The sequence below is a fragment of the Nylanderia fulva genome, unplaced genomic scaffold, assembly GCF_048542155.1.
Source record: "Nylanderia fulva isolate GAGA-0341 unplaced genomic scaffold, ASM4854215v1 Scaffold5, whole genome shotgun sequence".
Classification (NCBI taxonomy): Eukaryota; Metazoa; Arthropoda; class Insecta; order Hymenoptera; family Formicidae; genus Nylanderia; species Nylanderia fulva.
In genome coordinates this window covers 1,526,076-1,549,167 of record NW_028190587.1, presented here as the reverse complement: position 1 = coordinate 1,549,167, position 23,092 = coordinate 1,526,076, and the positions used below count along the sequence as shown (strand labels likewise).

General features: G+C 32.2%; 1 protein-coding gene across 3 annotated transcripts; it reads left to right on the top strand.

Annotated features, from left to right (window-relative positions):
* Nucleotides 1–872: 872 nt before the first annotated feature.
* Nucleotides 873–23,014, top strand: l(2)gl (LLGL domain-containing protein l(2)gl). 3 transcript variants are annotated; one of them, XM_029317282.2, is made up of 16 exons: nt 873–1,575; nt 9,503–9,600; nt 12,515–12,605; nt 14,528–14,763; nt 15,159–15,297; nt 15,955–16,142; nt 16,217–16,508; nt 16,598–17,351; nt 17,454–17,610; nt 17,681–17,823; nt 17,902–18,418; nt 18,494–18,780; nt 19,115–19,250; nt 19,468–19,685; nt 20,354–20,436; nt 20,800–23,014. In XM_029317282.2, exons 1-16 carry the CDS (start codon nt 1,492–1,494, stop codon nt 20,905–20,907), a joined length of 3,531 nt encoding a protein of 1,176 aa, XP_029173115.1. In that variant the 5' UTR covers nt 873–1,491; the 3' UTR covers nt 20,908–23,014. The 3 variants fall into 3 exon arrangements, with proteins under 3 accessions (XP_029173115.1, XP_029173116.1, XP_029173117.1); XM_029317283.2 differs by lacking the exon at nt 20,354–20,436 and having other exon boundaries at nt 20,800–20,865; XM_029317284.2 differs by lacking the exons at nt 19,115–19,250; nt 19,468–19,685; nt 20,354–20,436 and having other exon boundaries at nt 20,800–20,866.
* The last annotated feature ends 78 nt before the right edge of the window (nt 23,015–23,092 follow it).

Sequence of the window (23,092 nt, the reverse complement as noted above, 5' to 3'; positions counted from 1 at the left end):
AGAAGATTCCCGGCTGACGAGGTCAATCTCGAACGTGCGAGCGCGATCACGATGTCGGGGCACGCGACCCGATCGGATTCGTACGATAATTAACGGCGGAAAGGTACTAATTAATATACTCACACGCATATTTTCGCGGACCGGCACGAAGGAGCGCGCGAACTTCATCACGAACGATGCGAAAGTGCGCCAGAGGGCAGCAGCATTCTAGATTGCGTTCGAAGTGTCACCTGGGATGACGCGCTCGATTGACCAATCAGGACGAAGATCCTCGAGCTCCGATTGGCGGACAAATTCTGCACCGACCAATCGGAGACTGAGGAGAGTCAGATGAATATATTCGAACACAATCTAAAATGCTACTCTCTGGTGCACTTTCGCATTGTTCGTGATTAATATTCGCGCGTTTATCATCGTCTCGAGTCTCGGTGAGTCGCTCGTCAATTTTTGTCCTTTTTAGAAATAATAATTCCGCGAAAATCCTCTCGATTTTGCCGAAAGACAGTCCCGTCCTTTTCGATTTTGCCTATACTTGATTTGTGTATTTTTCTGCACGAAACACGAATCTGTAATTAAAATTCCTCTCCTTCTTCTACAGAGAGAAGGGAGAAATCCCATGTAATTATTTCCTACTTAGGGGCGAGAATTTGAATTGACAAAACGTGTTTCACGCACAAAAATACGCAATATATCGTCTAGGTTTCGTGAAAATATAAAGGGAACGCGCCGCCGTTGAAACAAAATTTCATATGTGAAAGTTGGCAGCAGCGGGCGGAGGTCATCGTTCGTTCGGGCGGACCCACCGAGTCGGTCCGAGCGCGGCCGAGCGCTGCCGAGCGCGGCCGAGCGAACGGTAGGGAAGAGACGACGCGACACGACGGACGAGAGACGCGTTATAGCCAGCGACGTGGAGTGATCGCGCTTCGTCTCCGCGTCCGTTTCGATGCTCCCGACGATCCGTTACGGCATCCCACGTTTTTTTCGGCCGGCGTGCCAGCATCGTATTCTAGCCCGTAACGTGCGCGAGCAGCGTCCCGCCGTGCGCGATTGATCCTAAGAGAGGCAGCGTCTCTGTGCGGTGAGTTACGCCAAGTGGCGGCCTGACACATCGCGTTCTCTCGAGCGCGTCGAGTCGCCGCGCCGTGTGTCGCAAGTGAGTGAAGGAAAGGAGGAGAAGAGAGCGAGTGAGAGAGGAAACGGGCGGCGATACACGGACGTGTGTATATCTGTTCGTCGGGATCGCGGACGCACACACGCAGCATCCTGCGTATCGGATAAATAAAAACGCGGCCCAGCGTGAAAACCGGCGCGGCGTCCGCATAACGACGTTCATTCAAGAATGCATTAATTACGCGCGAGTCGAATACGTGTATGCGTGATTGGTGTGACGTGTGCGAGACGGGCGAGAATATTTGATAGGCACTCGATTAAAAAGGGGGGAAAGTGAAACAACGCGCCGAGCCGGAGGTTAACGGCGAGAATATTTCGAAGATGCTCAAGTTCATCAGGGGGAAGGGCCAGCAGCCCACGGCCGAGAGGCAGAAACTGCAGAAGGATCTCTTCGCTTTCAGAAAGGTAAGGAGGAAAAAGATGGAGCGACAGGTAGGAAAAAGGAGACATTCGCAACCTGATGAGAAGGTTTTCGCCCACACCCGATATATGCGAATGGGCGCGGGATGAATACCGATGGCGATGTTGCCAATTCAGGTTGATCAAAATCATTTCACTTCGGGTCATTCAGGACAAATTTTCAATGAATCATTCTTGAGATCATTCTGACCATTTTTTATGTCATTTTTGTTATTTAAAAATTATATTCAAAAATCCTATTCCGGTGATCAAAACAGGATGCGATATAACAACACGTGTCTAAAATATCGTATCTATAATAGTTATCGTTTTTTTCTTCATTTATCTCTTAAAAATCTATTACTCTTTGAAATGAAGTAGAAAATCTTCCTTTGCTCTTTTATTATTATTATATTTTTTAGTAGTAATGAATTTAAAGTTGCGGCTTAGATTATAGTATATTATGTAAGGTTATATATTTTAGTTATAGTACATATAGCAAATAAAAAATAAAAATCTCTTAACTAGAAATAAATAATTTTTAAATGATTTTTTTAATGAAATGAAATGAAATGAATTTTTTTATGAATGATTCTAAACTATAGTATTTCATCCAAGCCTGACTTCAACACAATTTACATATGCATGCAATTTTGGAATATTATTAAATTTTATATTTTTGGTAAACAAGAAATGAAACATAAAAGCATATAATTTATATCATTATTTCTCAATGCAAAATCAAAAATTTATAAAAATGAAAAAACAAGATTACTCTCTCTCTCTATTTCGATTATTATTAATTATAAAGTCCATGATGCGCAAAAATTTTACATTTCTGGCAGCGAGTAGCTGGCAATGATGACCCTCAGACAGGTTTGAGCGATTCGTTTCGCCAGGAATATCAGGTTACGTCTGTACCAATAGTATCTTTTTATCGTTTGCCTGTATTCTGTTCTCTTTTTCTTTCCCTCTCTTTTATACACGTTATATGAATTTTATTTGTTCCTTCGCAACAATTTTGACAGCGTGTTAAAGCGCGAGAAAGATGCACTTGCGATGCTCATTTACTTTTCGTGATTGATTTATAACTCTATTAAAGCTTTACTTGGAACATTTTTGTGAATCTTTCAACACGAATTTACGAGTTTGTTTTATTATTACACAGATTATCGTAACGATTTGTTATCAGTGATTATAATACTATTATTGTAACTGACTCAAAAGCATATGCATACATATATGAAATGTGCGCTACATTGTTAAAAAGTATGTATTAAATTACATAAATAATAAATGTAATTTTACATATTTTTATGTTATTTTTTATATTTTTTTAGTGTACATATATAAAAAGAAAAGCGGTCATAACTTTAAAAAATTTAGAGTTCTTTGTCAATAAGAATACAGACGATCAAGTTTATCATGCTATCAATCATGATTTATCAAAAATCTGGATTTGTCATTATTTATCGCAACATATTCGATATTTAAGTAATAAAATTTTTTGAAAACAATATATTCTTAAAAAACGAGAAATAATATATTATTTTTTTTTTAAAGCTTCATTTATAAACTGTATTTTTCATTGCCTGATATTTCCAAATATTAATATTGATTTTAGAGCCGAATAACATCATACATAAAGATTTTTCCGCGAATTCTATTATTCTTTATTATTGTCACATAATGGGAATTTATTTCATATTACATTATACTGTTTAAAAAGAATCGTCACCGTAACAAATTACAGATTTAATTGAAATCTATTATTAATCAAATATCATCAAATCACTTATTTCTATCACATAATATGATACATATGGTATCAATATTTTAATTTTTTGGGAGGGAAAATACATTTACGTATCTAAAATATTTTTTACTTCGCGAAACACAAAATATTTAAATATTTAAATTAATAATACTATATTATTATTATTTATGCGCGTGCGTTTATACTGTACAAAATAATTCTACTTCGCAGTACATGATAAGATTTATCTACATATCTCTCATTTTGTACTTTATTTATATATATATATATATATATATATATATATATATATATGTGCATCCCGTTATCTGTATGGGCTTGCCGAAAGTCGAAAGTAGAGGAAAACTGAGAATATATCTTGTCTCATTTTTTATGCCCTCGATTATCTTGTCGAGATAAATGAGCATTCGAACGAACCGAATTTTTGTGAAATGTCGATTGGTACGCAAGAGTATTGTATCGATGTATTTGCTGAAATGTTACTCGATAAAACTGTCAATCATGTGTAAAAATATTTGCACTTAACAGACGTACTGGTTCGTTAATTTACGTTATTTATCCGCGGCTCGATTCCGTTCGATCGTAGATATTTGCATCGATCGTTCATGAATGTAAATGTTCAGCAGTTAAGTTCAGTAGTTTTAAAACTGTCGATATTATCTGATAGTATCAGAATGTGTTTGCTTACTTCAGAAATACCACAAATTTTATACAAGAAAAGAATGTGATTCAAAAAATATATCGAAGAAAACTGGCAAAATGAATTGAAAATTTAGACAAATTAACTTCTTAAACATATTATTATTGTTACAATAAAATAATTTTGTTATACATTTTTTTTAATTTAAAAATTAAGAAAGTTAAGAAAACTATAAAAATATGAAATAACTGTATGTATCAAAAATTTCAATTGTTGCAAAAAACGAAGCTCATTCAAAAATTGATTGATTTTGTAACGGAATTTTCAATAATGAGTTTTACTTCATTGTCAGTACTGTACACTTTTTTGTATATGTTTCAATGGGTAACAGGTGAGTGTTTCATAATCACTTTTCTCCTCTATAATTACTATACTTCTCTCGGGAGATGTGGTCGCGTCTTAAGACCATTAAATTTCGACTGACAAGGTCAATTTTATATCAGAAACAGTTAAAAGATCTTCCTTTTTTAGCAGAACGATGTATCTATAAGACAGCCCCATCTTATGTTCATTATATTATACATATAAATTAAAAGCAGATAGTATATGTATATATCTTAAAATACATATCTTATTTCTAAAAATAAAACTGACATAATGACGTAACATATAGAAACAAGAAACAACTTCATCATAGAAACTATTCTAAGAATCAGAATATTAAATATAATTTTTTTAAGGAAAACATTAGGAGTAATCTCTTACGTTGTCATTACAGCAAAAGATAATGATTGAGTGACAATTTCTAAATATTTTTGTAAACACAAGAATTTTCAAATCAGATTGCAGTTTTATGAAAAATAAAAAATCTTCAAGATATAGCTGTTATATATTGCAATCTTAAGTCGAAATCTATTTTCGAGTAATTGTTAACATCGTTATTAAAATTATTTTAATGAAAAACAAAATTTCAGCAACAGGATTAATAAAATTTGAAATTCCTCGGTTTGAAAGGAATAGTTTCCACCACATATCTCGGATAAGATACTTTATAGGAACGACAAAAGAATGGTCATTAGTCGGCGTTAGGTAATGATGAAACGAATAGCATTCGGCTGACAAATAATGGCTAAAGTGTTGTGCAATCGTGGTTTCTGTTAAACTAGTTTTTTTGTGCTATACTCTATTAGATGCAAAATCAAATATTTAGTAAGACGAACGTCATTTTATTTCGTGTACGAAAACTCGTGGTATATGTATTAGATAAATTCCTGTGCCTGTGCAATCTACAGGAAATGTCGAATCCTCTTATCAATCACACAAGCGAGTGAAAACGACTTTCAAGTGAATTACACGAAATCAACAAGTCAATATTGCACCTCCAATGGAAAGAGAGCAAAATGTTTATCTTTAAAATCATCATTATTAGTTAGAAGTCTCGATTACATACAGTACTTAAAAATTTATTAATGTATTATACAAAACAAATACCAATATTTAATTATATCGATAATAAGTACATTAGATATATCATTAGATTAGACATTAGAATACTAGACATATTATTAGTTGCATTGTTCATTGATAATAAAAACTAAAAATGAAATTATTTTTAAACTATCCACATTATATAATAATTTGTTGATATAGATGAGAGAAAAATTAATGAAGTTTTTTTTAGTAATAAGAATTTAATAAAAGATTAAATTATTTATAATTGAAATTTTTAGAATATTATTTTATCTCAGAATTAAATTATTGATGCCACTTATAAAATACATGTAACACTTTTAGTATATTTTGAAACGAATGGAAAAAGAAAGAGAGAGAGAGTGTGCATCAATACCTTTATTATAATAATCTCAACTTATATTACTTCAACACATCTCTGTCTGACGTGTGGTGACGTTGCAATGTATTATCGCGAAACCCTATCGCGATTTAATTCCCTGTGCTGTGGATTCTCGAAGAACTTCTATGAAGAGAAAATGTTCGAGTAGAAATTCAAATCGCAATAATGATGATAGACACAATTTGGCATTCGTCATTATTTTTTTCGCATATAATCGTGAAACAGATGTTTTACATCTTTATCATAATAAAATATTTTTTAGAAATTTTTTTCTATTGATTTCCTTATTTTATGCATTATCATATTTTTCAACTTTAATAAGCCAAATTTTGATTTATTTGGAGTGTTGATTACAATTATTATAATTTTTTTTTGTAAATATTAATGAAGATAATCAGATATTTTAGAAAACCTTCTTTATTTCTATTAATAAAATACCATATTTTGCTTTTTCAGTAATTCTTTATCAATTTATTTAGTAATCTTTTTAAAATTGTTATAATTGTAGAAACTTTTTTTACATTTGACAATTAAATATAGCGATATATTATTGCTTATAATTTTATCGCTACATTGACAAAAGAAATATTTCCAAAGTTTTAATCGATTATATATCAATCAGTCAATTAAACAATTTGATGTGAAGTTTTGTAGTATTCAATATATCTTACGTGTTTCTCGATAACCACTCTAAACAAGAATTTTCGATATATCTCATATAAAGCAGATAAGCAATGATTACATCGGTGCATCACGTGTAAACAAAATATGATAAAACTGTTGAATCTTTCTTTTTGTATTTACTTGGGTGTGCATTTATAACTGTACCATTGAGTCGATAGTTTATTTGTCATATAAAGCCGACGTGTGAAAGCATCTTAGTCATTTGATTTAAAATAAATAATAATTTGTAAATATAAGAGATTTAGAAGTTTCTTTCTAATTCGCACAAAATATAAGAATTTTTTTGATTGTTGAAATTCGACATAAATGCATTCTTGCATCTTTTCAATAATAGAAATTTGACGGTTCAATGGACCCGCAAAACAAATACAGTTCAATTATCTTGATATTTGTCTGAACGATTTGTTCTTGGTATGCAGATGACTCGAATAGCTCGTAAAATAGCGATGCAAATAGTGTCCATTCATTGGTTTACGCTTGTGCTATTTGAGGAGGGAAAAAGAGGAGAGAAACTAGCGTAAAAAGTGCAGGTAAAAAGAAGAGATCTCATACCTAGCGAACGAGAAGTATTCGCCAACAGTATTTGCGTGTCGCAAACGTAGTGATCGAGAATCGTATCCTTATTCTGCACTGAAATTCGTAAACAACTTGTCAATATTTCGCAACCGGTACAAAGTCGTTCCTGCATCTCCACTTTGAAATGCGAGAGAAACTCTTTTTAATTTTTATATCTCGAAGAAATAAAAATACATTTGCAGTGATACAAATCTAATTTGATTTTCAGCAGTTTTTTTTAATAAAAAAAAGAAATATTTAAATTGTCGCAGTGAAGTTTTTGGATTAATTATTTTGAAATAGTTTATGAAATAAATTGTAAAAATATTTATTTCATATATTTTTTCTCAAAATGAAGTTTTCTTAACATGTTCTTTTTCAATGTTTGCGAGTTTTATTGTGGATTTAGCTTGAAAGAGACAAGAAGAGACACGCGCCTCTTTGTTGTACAGACGAGTAACTAGCAACGTCTCGTCTTAACTCTCGTTAAGACGTATCTCTCATATAAGAGTGTCTATAGTACAACTTGCAGGTAGTGACACCTTTTCTCATGGAAATGGTTCTCGTGTGAAGGTCTCCCAGAGAACCACCGGTTTTTCTAATCACGACAAGTATTTTAATAAGTGTGAATAAATTGTACACTGTAAAAAAAATTATTGAATTTGATTAAATATTTATTTCAATACTGTTGAATAAATCATTTATTTGAAACTAATACTATAGATTTGATGTGAAAAATATTTATTTAATATAAGAAAATTCTTTTTAAAACAGGTAAATATTTATTTGTTTCAAATAAATAATTGATTAGACAGTATTAAAATAAATCTTTATTAATTTAATAATTTTTGTTTAGTGCATATATTCCTCAAATGAATGTAATAATAAATATATAAGTTTTTTTTAAATTACTAAGAGTCTAAATATAGAAAGTTTATATATATATTTAATTAATAATTATTTAAGATTTAAGTGCGTAATAAAGTTTGTTAATTACATTCCAGAAATTAATTCACGGAAAGTCATATCTTGCGTGATTGAACTGTCATTGCTTATGGTTATTAGTTGTGGTATAATTATTAAAATATTCCGAATTGCAATATTTTTCTTTTTTATGGGAAATTTTCTGCATTAATATAGCATATTAACACTAATTAATGATTTCAAGTAAAGTTATTGTTTAAATAGTTAAGAATTCTAAGGAAAATTTCAAATTTCAAAAAATAAAATCCTGAGAAAAATCTTAAAATCATTAAGTTTTAAAATAGCGGGAATTCTTGATATATACACTTAGCGTATCTCTATAAAGATTTCGGCGAAAACGTATTAAGAATATTTATGGCTCCAAGACGTTTGTATACCCGATGAGAATCGGGAGATATAATTGGCCGTGGGAAGGGACAGAAATAAATGAATCCGCGTGAGTTTGCGGTCATCGCGTAACAACAATATTTTATTGGCATATGTTCGAGCGGAGCGTTATTAACTGCTGGTTGCTTTTTGAAGGCACGTTCACCACATTATATGCTGACGTACGCATACACGATAAGCCACACTCGATTAACGGGTACTGTCAAAATCTGACTCATCGCGAGAGAATCGTGCTAATTCCGCCACGAACTTTCGCCTAAATCAATTCTAGTACCGTTTTATACTAGTCGTTTCACGATCCTTAACGCCGTTCGTAATTACATCCTGAGGGAATTAAATAGTAAAATGTAGATGGGGAAATGTGTAACGTGGAATTATTCGTGGAATTTTAGGAGAAACCGAGACTTCCGAAGAACGCGTGGTAATATGATAAGGAACGTTAATTGGGAAATTGAGTTGAATATGGAAAGTGGTTATTTATTTTTTGAAACATGTTTTTTTTTATTTATGAAACACATTGGAAAAAAATAAGTAATTGTCATACTACGATACTTTTCAACATTGCAATGAATATTTATTTTCTAATGCTTTCATAATATGAATGAATGTGTAGTTTTGATTTTTATTATTTTTATACTGATTATTATATGTGTTTAGTATTGAGAAATACAATACAGCGCTTTCAACTAAATAATATTTTGTTAATTGAATATATTAAAATATTTTAATTAAATATAACATGTTAAATCTAAGAAAACATACATTTGACTTAAATATTAATATGCATATATTCAATTAACAAAATAGTAATTTAATTGAAAAGCTTAGACAACAATTTTTTGTATATAATATTTAAAAGTTAACGAGAAGTTTTTTTAATCAAGTCTAACAATAAGTATACAAATATCATGTTAAAAATGACGAAATTGCTCTGATCTCAATTAGTATAAGAAGTGCCATAATTACAATCTTTGACGTAAACAAAAATCAGAAATGTACAACATTAAAAAATTAAACGAAAATTAATTATTGCTATTATTCTTGTTTGTTACAGACGGTGCAGCATGGTTTTCCGAACAAACCGACCGCTCTTGCTTGGGATCCGAGTCTGCGAGTGATGATCATTGGCACGGCGTCCGGCGCCATCAAGGTGTATCCTTTTCTTTTGCTTTTGTTGAGCTCCTTGCCTTTGTATCTATCCTCACTTTCTTTTCGTTTCATATTTATAATCTGATCTGGAGGACAACCATATACTCTTACAGCTCGAGGTCTGTATTAAAATTTATTAATTCTTTATTCCTTAGAAAAAAGAAAATGAGAGGTTTTGATTATTAAATAATATGTACATTGTATATATATCGTAATATCGATATAAATAATTATCGTGATGTCATAAAAATTGTTTAGCTTTTAATATATTTTACGACTTTTTTATTGCTGCAGTAGGAAAATCCGTTTCGTAATGCCTTGAGAGCAATTGCTTAACAACGACTCCATAAATTAGTTGTGATTTATTTTACAAACTCGCACATTGATCAGAACATGACATTATTTGACAAATATTTAATCACTGTTAGAATATATGAACACGTACGATATAGTATGTTTATACATATTTAGCAATTATGCAAATATTATGCGAATACAGTTGCTTTTAGTTGAAAGATTCGATGTAAGAGCAATTTCCCAATTTAATTTTTTTACAAGATTTTTTTAGAAGATTAAGTCTTTATTTTTTAAGTTTAATTTGGATTCTTGCAAAACAATGAGTCAGATTACTGTCGCATTGATCTATTCAATTAAGAATAAACTGTATTTGCATAATGCAAGATTCAATCGAAACATCGATTGTTTACGAAAGTATCTATGTAGTCAACATTTGATTGAAATGTTCCACTGCGAAGAACTGCATTGACCAGTTTTATTACATGCTTACTTCAGGGACACGATATTTCGTAATTGTTTTACATTAAGAAAGTCGCCAATCGTGCACTTGATGAAAGATTGAAGCTTTGGTTGACAAAATCATGAAAAAAAAGGTCAGCGCGAATTCTGTTTTGTAATACTTTGGTGCTCTCGTTTTCCGACCTTGTATTATCGTCATTTACCTATACACGTGTATGTGGGGATTATCGATCCAACAAAAAGCCCATTTACAATATTAACCGGAAATTGCCTCGCGCCACACCGTAGTTCAAATTTATCGCAAATGCAAATTTGCATCTTTGCGACATAATATAAATGTAAATATGAATGAGTACATATCCAAACGTAATATAGATATTGATGTCGTTTGTCTGAATTAAATTCATGGTACTGAATAATATATAACCTTTTTTTGGTTCTTATAGAAAAAGATATATCCGATTTTCGTCAATAATTTCACGTTGAATTTATTTTTTTAATTTCTTTTTCATCAATTGTGTATAGTTTTTTTTTTATTAATTGTAAGTCAAGAAATTCTATATTTTAACCAAATTTAAGGGAATATATATTTATATATCATATATATGAACAGAGTGTAAGTTCTTTTGTGCAATGGTCTTTAATACTATATAATATTTTCGATAATATACGGTATAAATTTCTTGTTTCAGAAAAATAATTTTTTAAAGATTTATATGTATATTATAGTAACATTCGAAAGTTATAAACTATAATTAAGTTTACTAAACGTAAGAATGATCTGAAAAATTTGATCAATTCACGGAAATTTGTACGCTTTTTCCTGTTTTCGTGAATGCTATATTAAATGGAATGTTAGATGTGTCGAAATGCAATCAACACGTCGACAATTTAATGTCTGTTTAATATTGTGCGCGCACAGTCGGCAGATGCTTCCAAGGACTACGTAATCGCCAGATAATCGTTATTTCGCAATAGATATATGTATGTACGATTATCTCTCTGTACGGCACACCTCGCATCGAGGAAACCTTTGGATACGCATACAACTGCGATACGCGATATCGTGTTTTAATCTGACATAAAAGCGTACGCGCTATATTTGAACCTAATCGCGCACTTCTTAAACTTTTCCCGTAGCTTGAAGCAACTTGAACGACGACTTTATCTTCTTTCCGTTTTTAGACACGATGAGTTTCTATTGAATCAGCACCTAGTCTACAAACATATGGCTATATAATGGAGTAAAATGGATTTAAAAACTGGCACGAAATAGTTTTAGTTAGTATAAAAAGTGTTTTAATTAGAATAAAAACGAGCAAATATTATTTATAAGTTACACCAGTTTTTGCGGTCGCAGAAAATATTGATCGAAAGTAAAAAGTAGGTGACGTCTTGGTGCTAAATAAAATGCTGCGCAATGTTAGAATGTTAAATTTAGCAGCGAAAAATTTCTTATTTAAGTAACAAATATTTCAGAAAAATTAGGATTAGGAAAAAAATTTCGCGTTAAAATTTTATTAAATCATGTTAAGTTATCGAAAATTTAAATCGTACATTTTTTATTATAAATATGAAGTTTAAGATCAAATACAATACGAAGATATAAGTTGATGATTTTAGGTAAATTAATAATTCGATAACATGGTTGTAATTTGAAAGATTTGGATAAAAAATGGTTTATCTAAAATCATATTTAAAAATTATTTATATTTAAAAATTAGAAAATTAGAAAATTTTTACTGAATTTTAAAATATACATTTTTTTTTATTAATTTTCTTTAAAAAACATATAAAATTGTCCGATTAAATTTGTCAAAAAAATTGATCTTAAAGATGCAGAAATGACATCTAGTAAATTTTCTTTTAAAGTCGTTCAAAATATAGTTTGCGATTATGCAAATATGCGTTATCATTGTCAGCTAGATGACATAATAATTTTGTCCCATTCATCATGAAATATGTTGCAGAATTCGCAAAGTATACACTCGCATATATTCAGCAATTGTGTAATTCCCACTGTGTCATCACATTAAATCAATCATTCTTGAATTAGGAGTCCAAGTTTCATCTCACGTGTGTCACTTTCTGCGTCAGCATTTTACATGTTTATACAATATTATATAATCTTTTCTTTTAAATTCCTTAACTCGATCATCAGTTTTGGGAGGCCAGGCGTAGAATTTTACGGGCAACATACCGTCGACAGTGGTGAGAATGCCGTCACAAAGATCGTCCCACTGCCGAAAGAGGTAATTGATGTGTTAATTATACATATTTACATTATTATCCTAAATTCACACTCATAATAAAAGTACTTTGGACTGTTTCTATTGAAAAAAATGTGTTTTCTGAAATGTAATTTTATGTAGAACCATTACTTATATTTAAGATATATTATATTGATTTCAATATTTTTCTCAAAAAATCTTAATTTATATTAATCTTGGAAATTTCTATATCACAATAAATACCATTCTTTTTTTTATCTAGGAATAAGTAATCTAAATGATTTGATTTAAAAATGACTAAAGATAACAAAATCGTATTTGTTAAACAGTTTTTTCCAATTCTATTTTTATTTACATACGTTATTTCGTATATGTTATATATTTAATTCTATTTTTATATTGTACAATTTTTGTTTTTACATTTATATTTAATCTATTTCATTTATATTTAATCTATTTTATGCTCGTGTATGTGTCCTTCAATTTACGTGGAAAATTATCAAAGTGCTAATTTATGAAATTCTGTAACATATCACACCGATAATATAATGCGACACCATGTTTCGCTTATACGGCAACCACTGATTGCATAATCCTGACACCACGTACAATGTGCCTGTGCACGCATGTACGGATAAGTAATACACGAGTGCAACGACATTACAATGATGCATCGCAATTAATGCCGCAGTGTAAAACGTATAGGGGCGATATATAAGGAAAAAAACTTTGTGTACACATATGCATCCCTGAATATTTAATTATATTCTCAATATACAAATGTTTATCTGAACTTGTACATAATACTGACGTGACGACAAATATTTAATAGATGTGTAGCACATACAGTGGATTTTTGTATAATTAATAGATATAAAAATTTCTGACGTATCGATCATATGATTTAATATTTATACCAAAATATATTTTTAAATAGAGAACTCGTAAGATTAATTGTATTATAATTATAACTTGAGTATATTGTTACAAATATACATTTATATAGAGACTAAACTTTTTTTAGAGATTATATGTTAATAATAGTAATCATAATTAATATCAATATATTAATGAATTGTTATAAAAATTGAGTACTACATAAAGCATAAATATTAAAAGTAGTTATGAAAATTTTTATGAATCCAAAAGTTCTTAAAATTTGTCTAAAGTTGACAATTTATTGAAAACTTATATTTTTCATATATTTAAACCAGGTGTGGCCTGTTAATTGAATCGCGTCCATATGATTGCACAACGATACAAGTCCGTTATCACGATAAACAGTTTCAAGCAAATCTTGAAACTGATAAGATAGACGTGTACTCTATGATAAAGATCTCTAACATTAACTTTCATTAAAATTTAGATTTATTTTAATTGCAAATTTTTTAAATTAAAGTGTTACGCATAATACATTTAATAGCAATACTTATTGATTAAAAGGAATATAGGAGATGACTCGTAAGAAGTCAAGAAATTGCGCAAGCATTTCATGTAATAATGATAGGAGAGAGTAACTATTAAAATATTTACTACATACAATAATAATGATACAAACAGCGATCATTAATGTTTACTACGAAACGTGTTATTATACTTACATGCGCTATTATTAACTACTATATCAGATATGCGAGCTGACTTTCTAAAACGAGATGAAAACTGTTATTAAAATTTTTTGTCGAATAAAATATTAAGTAATAAAATAAATAATATAAAAATAAGATACATAGAAAAAATTTTTTTATGTATGGGGAAAAAAATATTTATCATTCTAGCTCCAATAATCTTGACTTTGAAGTATATATGTACAAGTGAAGTGAATATTGATTGATTTTGACATTTCAATTTATGCTCACACACGATATTTTTTTTAATATAATATAAACGATACGTTTTTTAAAATAATATGTTATGATAGGTTAATATGCCATATATTACAGGGTCGCCTCGTGTCCTTGTGCGATGACAATTCGTTACATTTATGGGAAATCAATGAATGTTCTATAGTGGAAACGAAATCATTGGAGGGTAATATGAAGAAAATATCCGCGATATGTCTCGAATCGAGTGGAAAACATCTTTTGTTGGGAACAGAGGCGGGCAACATCTATTTGCTAAATTATGAGACTTTTGTCATGTCGGACAATATTATCTATCAAGAAGTTGTGATGCAAAAGTAAGTGATTAGATTAGAAGTTACCTTTATTATTTTCTCATTTGACCTGAATTTTTATTATTTTATCTTTATATTTCGAACTAAATATGCCAACAAAATCATGTAGAGAACTTTATCTGTCATAATAAAAATTTTTATTGTCGCATTCTGTACAGGATAAAAATAATTAAAGTGAATTACAAAGTTGTTTTAATTTGATTGTTTTTATTAAAAGACATAATGGCCTAAAAACTTTAAAAGAAACTACAAAATATTAATAAAAAAAAATATATTATAATTATTTTAATAGATTATGTTAATGTGTGTATACACACATTCTTTCATTTTTTTCATAAATTATCTGCGACAAAAAATAATTATGTTATAAAAGTTATTAAACTACCTTTATCATATAGTGTTCCAGAAGATTACAAAAAAAATCCAGGAGCAGTTGAAGCTATAGCCGAGCAACCAGGACATCCAGACAATATTCTAATTGGTTACAATCGAGGTTTGATGGTGCTATGGAACAAAGCTACTCCGGGAGCCCAACAGGTAAGTGTTGTTTATGTCTTTACGTATACACGATTACACTGGCAAATGCAACATTCGCACGCTTACACGCTTTTCTCAAATCAACACACTGTGGATCAATGTTTAATCCTGCTAGCCCGTTCGTTTCCGATATATATTTAATTTGAATTTAAATGGATCTTTATATTAATGTGAGATTATCTCTATTTTAATATAATCTTATTGTTGAATATATTTAAAAAAAATTTTTATAACTACGTCTTTTAAAGTGGAAAATTAATGAATTTATAAAATTTAAAAGTATTATATAAGAAAGTATTATATAAGAAAAATATAAAAAGATTATACTACAATATTAAATCTTGTGCATTTTTTAAAATATATCTTTTTCTTGAATATATTTTATTCAAGAAGATCTTATTGCCTTTTATTTATCTAATTAGAAAGTAAGAGAAAAAGTAGAAATATTGAATTTTAATTTCATAATAATTCTTTTATCTTACTAAAACCGCAAAGTTTTTTATTGCATCTTAAAAGGCGAAAATTAATGGAATCGAATGGGGAACAGGAGAGTTAAAAACGGATTGTGACATGGTATCGCTCGTTCTGATTGTCGTTTGTGTCTTTGGTGGTCTTTGGTGGAACGCGCAGCTGATGGGTTTGTTTTCGCGTGCGCAGACATTCGTCTCCACGCAACAGCTGGAATCGGTCCACTGGATCTCCGAGAATCGCTTCGTCTCGTCGCACAATGATGGTTCGTACGCGTTTTGGAGCCCGGGTAGCGACGCCGTGCCGGAGCCCACGACACTTTACGGCCCGTTCCCGTGCAAGGCCGTCACCAAGATCCTCGTATATCCTACTATTGAGTAAGTCATTTAGCTAATCGTTAAATGATACATCTTTTCATGTGAAGTCGATTAAGTTTTGCATTTTTGTGTAGACACGGCGAGATCGTCCTATTCTCCGGTGGTATGCAACGTGCCAGTTACGGAGACCGACACACAATCACCGTCATGACCAAGGATAAACACTTGGTTTTCGATTTCACGTCTAAAATCATCGACTTTTTTACCGTTTTCGCTGAGGAAGAAGAAGGAGGAAATAATGAATGCCCTGTTAATCCAGAAGCACTCATAGTGCTAGCTGAAGAAGAAGTAGTAGCTATCGATTTAACCAATCCCGAATGGAAGATGATGCCTCTGCCTTATTTAGTATCTCTCCATGCGAGTGCGGTGAGTATCCTTAAAAAAGAAATAAATAAGAGAAAACGAAATCGCGCTATAATAGATGCAAAGATACAAACAACTCTTGTACATCGCAGGTGACCTGTTCCCAACACGTGCCGAATGTACCCGACGAACTTTGGGAGGCAATTGTAGCTGCGGGTAAAGCACAAACGGAGCATCTTTACTCGGACAAAGTGTGGCCGATCAACGGAGGAAATTTCCTCTGTCCGATAAATCTTAATAAGTCTAAGAGCAGAGAACTACTGCTTACTGGGCACGAGGACGGTACCGTGAGATTCTGGAATGCGTCCGACGTTTCTCTGACTCCACTGTACAAGTACAATTCGTCGATTCTGTTCACCGGCGAGCACTTGGATGTTCTCGAGCAGCCGCCGGAGGACGACGAGGACGAGTGGCCACCGTTCAAGAAGGTGGGAATCTTCGATCCATACTCTGATGATCCGCGACTCGCCGTGAAGAAGGTCCTCCTTTGTCCATTGTCCTCGACCTTGGTGGTTGCGGGTACGGCCGGCCATGTTATCACCGCCACCATCTCCTCGGAAGCAGTCAACAAGGAGATAAAAGCCGTCACAATGAACATCGTCAACGATCGTGATGGATTTGTGTGGAAAGGTCACGATCATCTACCACCGAGAACGACGAGTATATCATTCGCGGTCGGATTTCAACCACAGAGTCTTCTTCAGTTGTATCCACCGGCCGCCATCACGGCTTTGGCGTTGCACAGCGAGTGGGGTCTGCTTGCCACAGGCACAGCGCACGGTCTTGCGGTCTTTGATTATACTAGAGCGAAAGCCGTCAGTGTCAAATGCACGCTTAATCCAAATGGTAAATAATATTAAGATAATATGAAGTTGTATTTCTGCTTTTCCTTGCTCTTTTTTAATATTAATGTTGGAAATAACTATTTGCTATCTTAATATTTTACAGATCTCTCCGGTGCAGGCGATACTCCTATCTCTCGGCGAAAGTCATTTAAGAAATCTCTTAGGGAATCTTTCAGAAGATTGAGAAAAGGACGCTCGCAACGTCGGGCAAACGCGAACAGTCCTACACGAAATACTGCGCCTGAAAAGAAAAAAGAAAGGTAAGTTTAATCATTAATTCCGCGAATGCATATGGAAAACAAATATATAAATATTACCATTTACTTACAGTGTTGCTTCTTCTCCGAGCGGGGATTTATCACCGGCGGTGGAAATAAAACCAGTAGAGAGACAAGTGGAAGCAAGACCCGTTGACGACGCTTTAGGCTCTATGGTTCGATGCCTATATTTTGCCAGAAGTTACATTATTAGCTGTTAGTATCTTTCCTATTTCTTAATATAATATTCACTACAATAATAAAAAAATAATTCGATACATTTATTTTGCGCAGTACAAAATACAACACCTACACTTTGGGCGGGCACGAATAACGGTACAGTTTACGTTTTCACGTTGGCTATACCAGCCGGTGTGAGAAGAACGGAAGAGGACGTTAACTGTACATTGGGTAAGGAGATACAATTGAAGCATCGTGCGCCCGTAATCGCGATCACGATCCTCGACGGATCCAGTGTGCCGTTACCGGAATCTTACGAGGCCGAGAAGGGCGTGATGCCTGGACCCGATATGACTTCCCCACATAGAGTTGTAATCGCCAGCGAGGAACAATTCAAGATCTTTAATCTTCCGTCCCTGAAGCCACACTGCAAATACAAGTTGACTGCGCACGAGGGATCTAGAGTACGAAAAACAGGTTTCGCCAAGTTCTCGTGTCCTGTCGAACCAGCGGGAATTCACGAAGAAACTTGCTTACTTTGTTTAACGAATCTTGGCGATTGTCTTGTGCTTAGTATACCGGAACTGAGGAGACAATTGAACGCCGCTGCGATCAAGAGAGAGGACATTAAGTGAGTAGCTTGTATTTATATTATGTTTCCACTGACTAATATGTAATTTGCAAATAACATATTTTTTTCTTTTAGCGGTATTTCTTCCTTAATATTTACGAAAGCCGGAGAAGCGTTGTATCTTCATTCGAGTTCGGAGCTCCAACGAATTTCCCTATCAGCCGGGAAAGTAACGAAAGCGCAATGCGTGCTCAATTTACCACCACGTGCTAGATCGTTGACAGAAAGGCCAGAAAACGTTAACGAAGTCGCGCAGGAGCAAGGAGTCGTCGAAGGAGCGCCTGAAACCGAAGGGGAAACGCAAGAGAGTCAACCACCAACAGCGAACCGAGTTATCACGGAAAATGGAATAGTGGGTTCCAGTGAGTATGCTGATATCTATTTAGAATTCTTATATATTCTTCATAAATAGTCTAAAGAGATAAATTATATTTTTTTAAATTAATATTCTTTATACACACCGCAATAGAATACATATCTCACCGGCTTTTGTGTAAACGCTAAAATGTGTAACCCTGCTTGGCCATACTTTGTATAACCAGCCGCATATATTTGTGCGTTTGTCCATGTTTTAGCCTTATAATCATAACAGAACCATTGATCGAATTTGCTATTTGTGTTAATTAACGAGACATTAGGGAATGTCGTTATTCGTAATAGTGCCATTTAGTGTCGATGTGAACGCATGTCTTTTAGCTGGGGAAGAAGAATCTCCGAAGGAACCGTCGCTGCGACCGGCTACGAGTAGTATAGATGTAAATGGGGAAGACGATCGTCAGGATTTAAGTTCTATCGGAGACATTACAATCGACAGTGTTAAAGATCATTTACTGTAAGTTTAGTTGATATTTTCCGACATTTTATTTATCATTTGCTTATGTGCGCAGTAAAATATTTTTTTCGAATTTTAAGTTTGTTTTTCTAATTTTAATGTCACTTTTATATATATACATATTAATTTGTACATACCAACATATTGCATAGCTCGATAGTTTCTTTCATCGCCGTATAAATTAATGCGTGTTTGATGTACTTGCCATTTTTGGCAGTAACAGTTCACTTTTCAGAAACGCAACGTCTTCCGAAGATCTGCATAATCGTTTGGCAGGGCTTAAGATGGAGGTCACTTCGCGAACTTCCGAGGTATCTACGCAGAATCAATCATTAGTGGTGAAAACTACAACTGTGGTTACTCAAACTACAAATAGCACGACTGCTAATGGTGAAGTTGAGACGAGTCAAGCTAATGAAACGCAACACGTAAACAGTAAGTTTAAGATATTGCAATCTATATGATCATATCTTAATCATCTGATTATTAGACTGCATCGACGATTCATAAAAAAGATTTTTAGTATGTAATAGCTTGTTATAAATGGTTTTTTGCACGATTATTAAGTATTTTCTAAGTTGTTATGCACAAAGTGCCGCACTAATCTTATGCAAAATAGATTTTAGTTAAATCAGCTGGTTTTCTTATATATTGTAACTTATGATCTACTGACTAAAAAATGTAATAGGCTCAAAGCTATATAATAGACAATTTGATTTGCAATCAGTTAAACATTAAAAATTAGAGTTTTTCGAGTTGTTTGACTGGTAACTTAATAATTGTTTATTCTTTAGCTTTGAAGCTGTTGCATTTTTTGTTCAGCAGGTTATAAGCTATAACATATGAATAAACCAGCTGATTTAAATGAGATCCATTTCGCATAAGATTAATGTGGAGTACTTTTACTGATTTTCCAGATTCGACACAATTCGACGGATTACGAAAATTCACACATTACATTATATAATTACTCTAATTAATTATGTTTGTTTTTGTCTTTCAACGCTTCGATGATTTTTGTTTCGTTCTTTCTACTTCTATGTTGTTATGTTTATATTATTTTTTATTATCGTTTTGTTTGTGGCATTTGTTTTATTGCGCAGGCACTACCGTAGAACGAGAGATACGCAGCGGTATCGAGACAACAACAACACACGCAACCATCACTCTACCCCCGAACGTCGAGGTCAGCAAACGGCACTAAATATTATGATTAATTGGTGTCGGCCGTTGCCTCGATATTAATCTCTTGTTGATGCTTCAGCATCTAGTGTTGTGTGCCATTAACAAATTGATTTCTCGCTATTAATTGCACCAGCTTTTAATTCGTTTGAGATTTTGTTGATTCATTCCCCCGCTACTCTTTCTCTGTTTTTCATCTTATGCGATATTCATTGACAAACTGACTAACAACACTAAAGTAGATATCAAGTTTATAATTATTAACTTTTATTGCTTTTTTATTATATAAGATGTATATAAATACACAATATATTTCTATATATGTATAATATATATAAAGAAATAACTAAATATTTTAATATCGCAGATTAATGCTGCGGATCTGGCCAACTTGGAAGTCACCACAACTACAGTGACCACTACTACAGAGAGGGCCAAGGCGCCGCTAGCTAGGCCAGAGGAAGTCGGTTCGTAGGCCTGTTCCATATCCATTTCTCCTACACGCTGACCATGCATCGATTTCACGCTCCGTTTACAGAGCCATCAGTAATTGGTTATTCTTATCTAACCAACGTGTATACAGCGGCAAATATAGATAGGATTTATATATCATATATATAGATTTTTTTAAAAAGTCTAGATTTCTACGCAGCATTTTTACGTAGCGTTTAATCACGCGCGAATGACGAGTGGTTAAGTTTTAATATAAACTTTATGCATTTCTCATTGACATCCATCATTGCATTCTACTTACAGTAAATTCCAAATGAATAATTTTTGGAATTGGCGAAGAATCAATGATTTTTAACGAAAATAGGCCTAGAAACTGTTTTATTTATCTTATGATATAGAAATTCTCGCTATGTTTTCTTTTAGATAAGAAATTTTAACATTTTAATTATTAATCAAGAGCTCGAGATAAGGAAGTTTCTTGCGGACAAAAGAGATATCAAAACATTAAATTTTACAAATAAACTTAGAAGATTTTTATTATAAGAATTATATCGTTTTATACGGCCAATTTTACTGTTCTTTAATTTAGCGATAAATCTGGTGCATCTACAATCGATCTACAATTATACTAACGCATATGATCAGTATAATTATAGATCTTTGAAAACAAGATCATAATTTATCGAGAGATAGTGACGACAATGATGAAACATCACAAATCGTGAATTTTTATGGCAGCCTTAAATTTACTCTTTATACGTTACTATATATATTTCTAATTATATAAAATCACACGCGACTTAAGCTATAGTATTTGAAGTATTTTGGACATCTTGTGAATTTTTCACAAGAGCAGAAAGTATGTAACTTGCGGTGCGCATATAAAAATGCTTCAACAAGGGAAATATATACAGCTATACTTAAGTAGAATTATATATTTGACGAACAATTAAGAAAATTAAGCATGATAAATTTCGGACGAAATGTCTGTCGATGAGAGAACGCGTTAAAAATATATTTTTTATCGATGTTGCTTAATCGTTATGTTTCCCCTCTCTTCGTTTTACCGAGGAGTATGTAATCGAATTCTCGAATACTCGAGAACGCTTAACATGCATACTATGATTACCGATATAGTTACTTTACTGTTGCATTTATTCAGTCTTTTTTCTTCTGTTAGGCAGAATAATTGCATGGATAAGTCTTTAGTGATGAATAATTGCTAGAAAGTGCGTTTCTGTCCTGCGTTACTTTATGAATTCTTACAAAGATACTATATATATATCTTTTTATATCGATATATTTCATAGCTTGTTACAATGCAGGGAAGCACCAATTATATTAAACATATTATAATTTTGATCTCAATAGATTTGTCATGGGAATAGTATAATTTACCGCTATATCTGAAAACTGCATTTTTTTTAATCATGCGTCAATAATTTCACAAAATTATACATAACATTTTACAAAAAAATACAATAATGAATACAAGCGAATATTCGAAGTGCAACAGACTGACGAAGGTGTAAACTCTTCTTATCAATTATGTATTTGTATTAACTTAATTCTCCTTTTAAAAGAACCGATCAAAATTTTAACCGACGAACATTTCATATTTAAATAATGTATTGATGACAACACCAATTATTTTTAATGCGATGAAGATAAGTTTTAATTTTTTGTAGATAAGTTTTAATCTTCCTTTTAATTTTACAATTCTTATTCACGATTGTTTATTGATTTTATTTTATTTTATACTCTAAAGCATAATGTATCGTCATATCTCGCACATCCGTGCTTCAAAAGAAACAAAAAAAATATGTTGGAGTGGATTTCAATTAATTAGAACTTAGGAACATCACTAATGATTTTTTATTTTATTGAATCAACGCCGAATTTGCCGAGATATGTACACTTTAACATTGTAAATTGTTTTTTACTTTGATAAAGTAATGTATAGTGTACACACAAGATAAAATTGATAAAAAAAAACACTGCCCCCCCTGAAACTTTTTCCTATCCAATACTGTTAAATACTGATTGTAATATGTCTTATATATTGAATGCCTACATACATATTATGAGAAAAATATATAAATAATTATTGCTGTATTTTCTATTTCAAATCGTGCTACATTGTTTATTCTCCTGGAGTGCCTTCTAGAAATGACTCCTTAATATGTATTTTTTTACATAATGCTTTA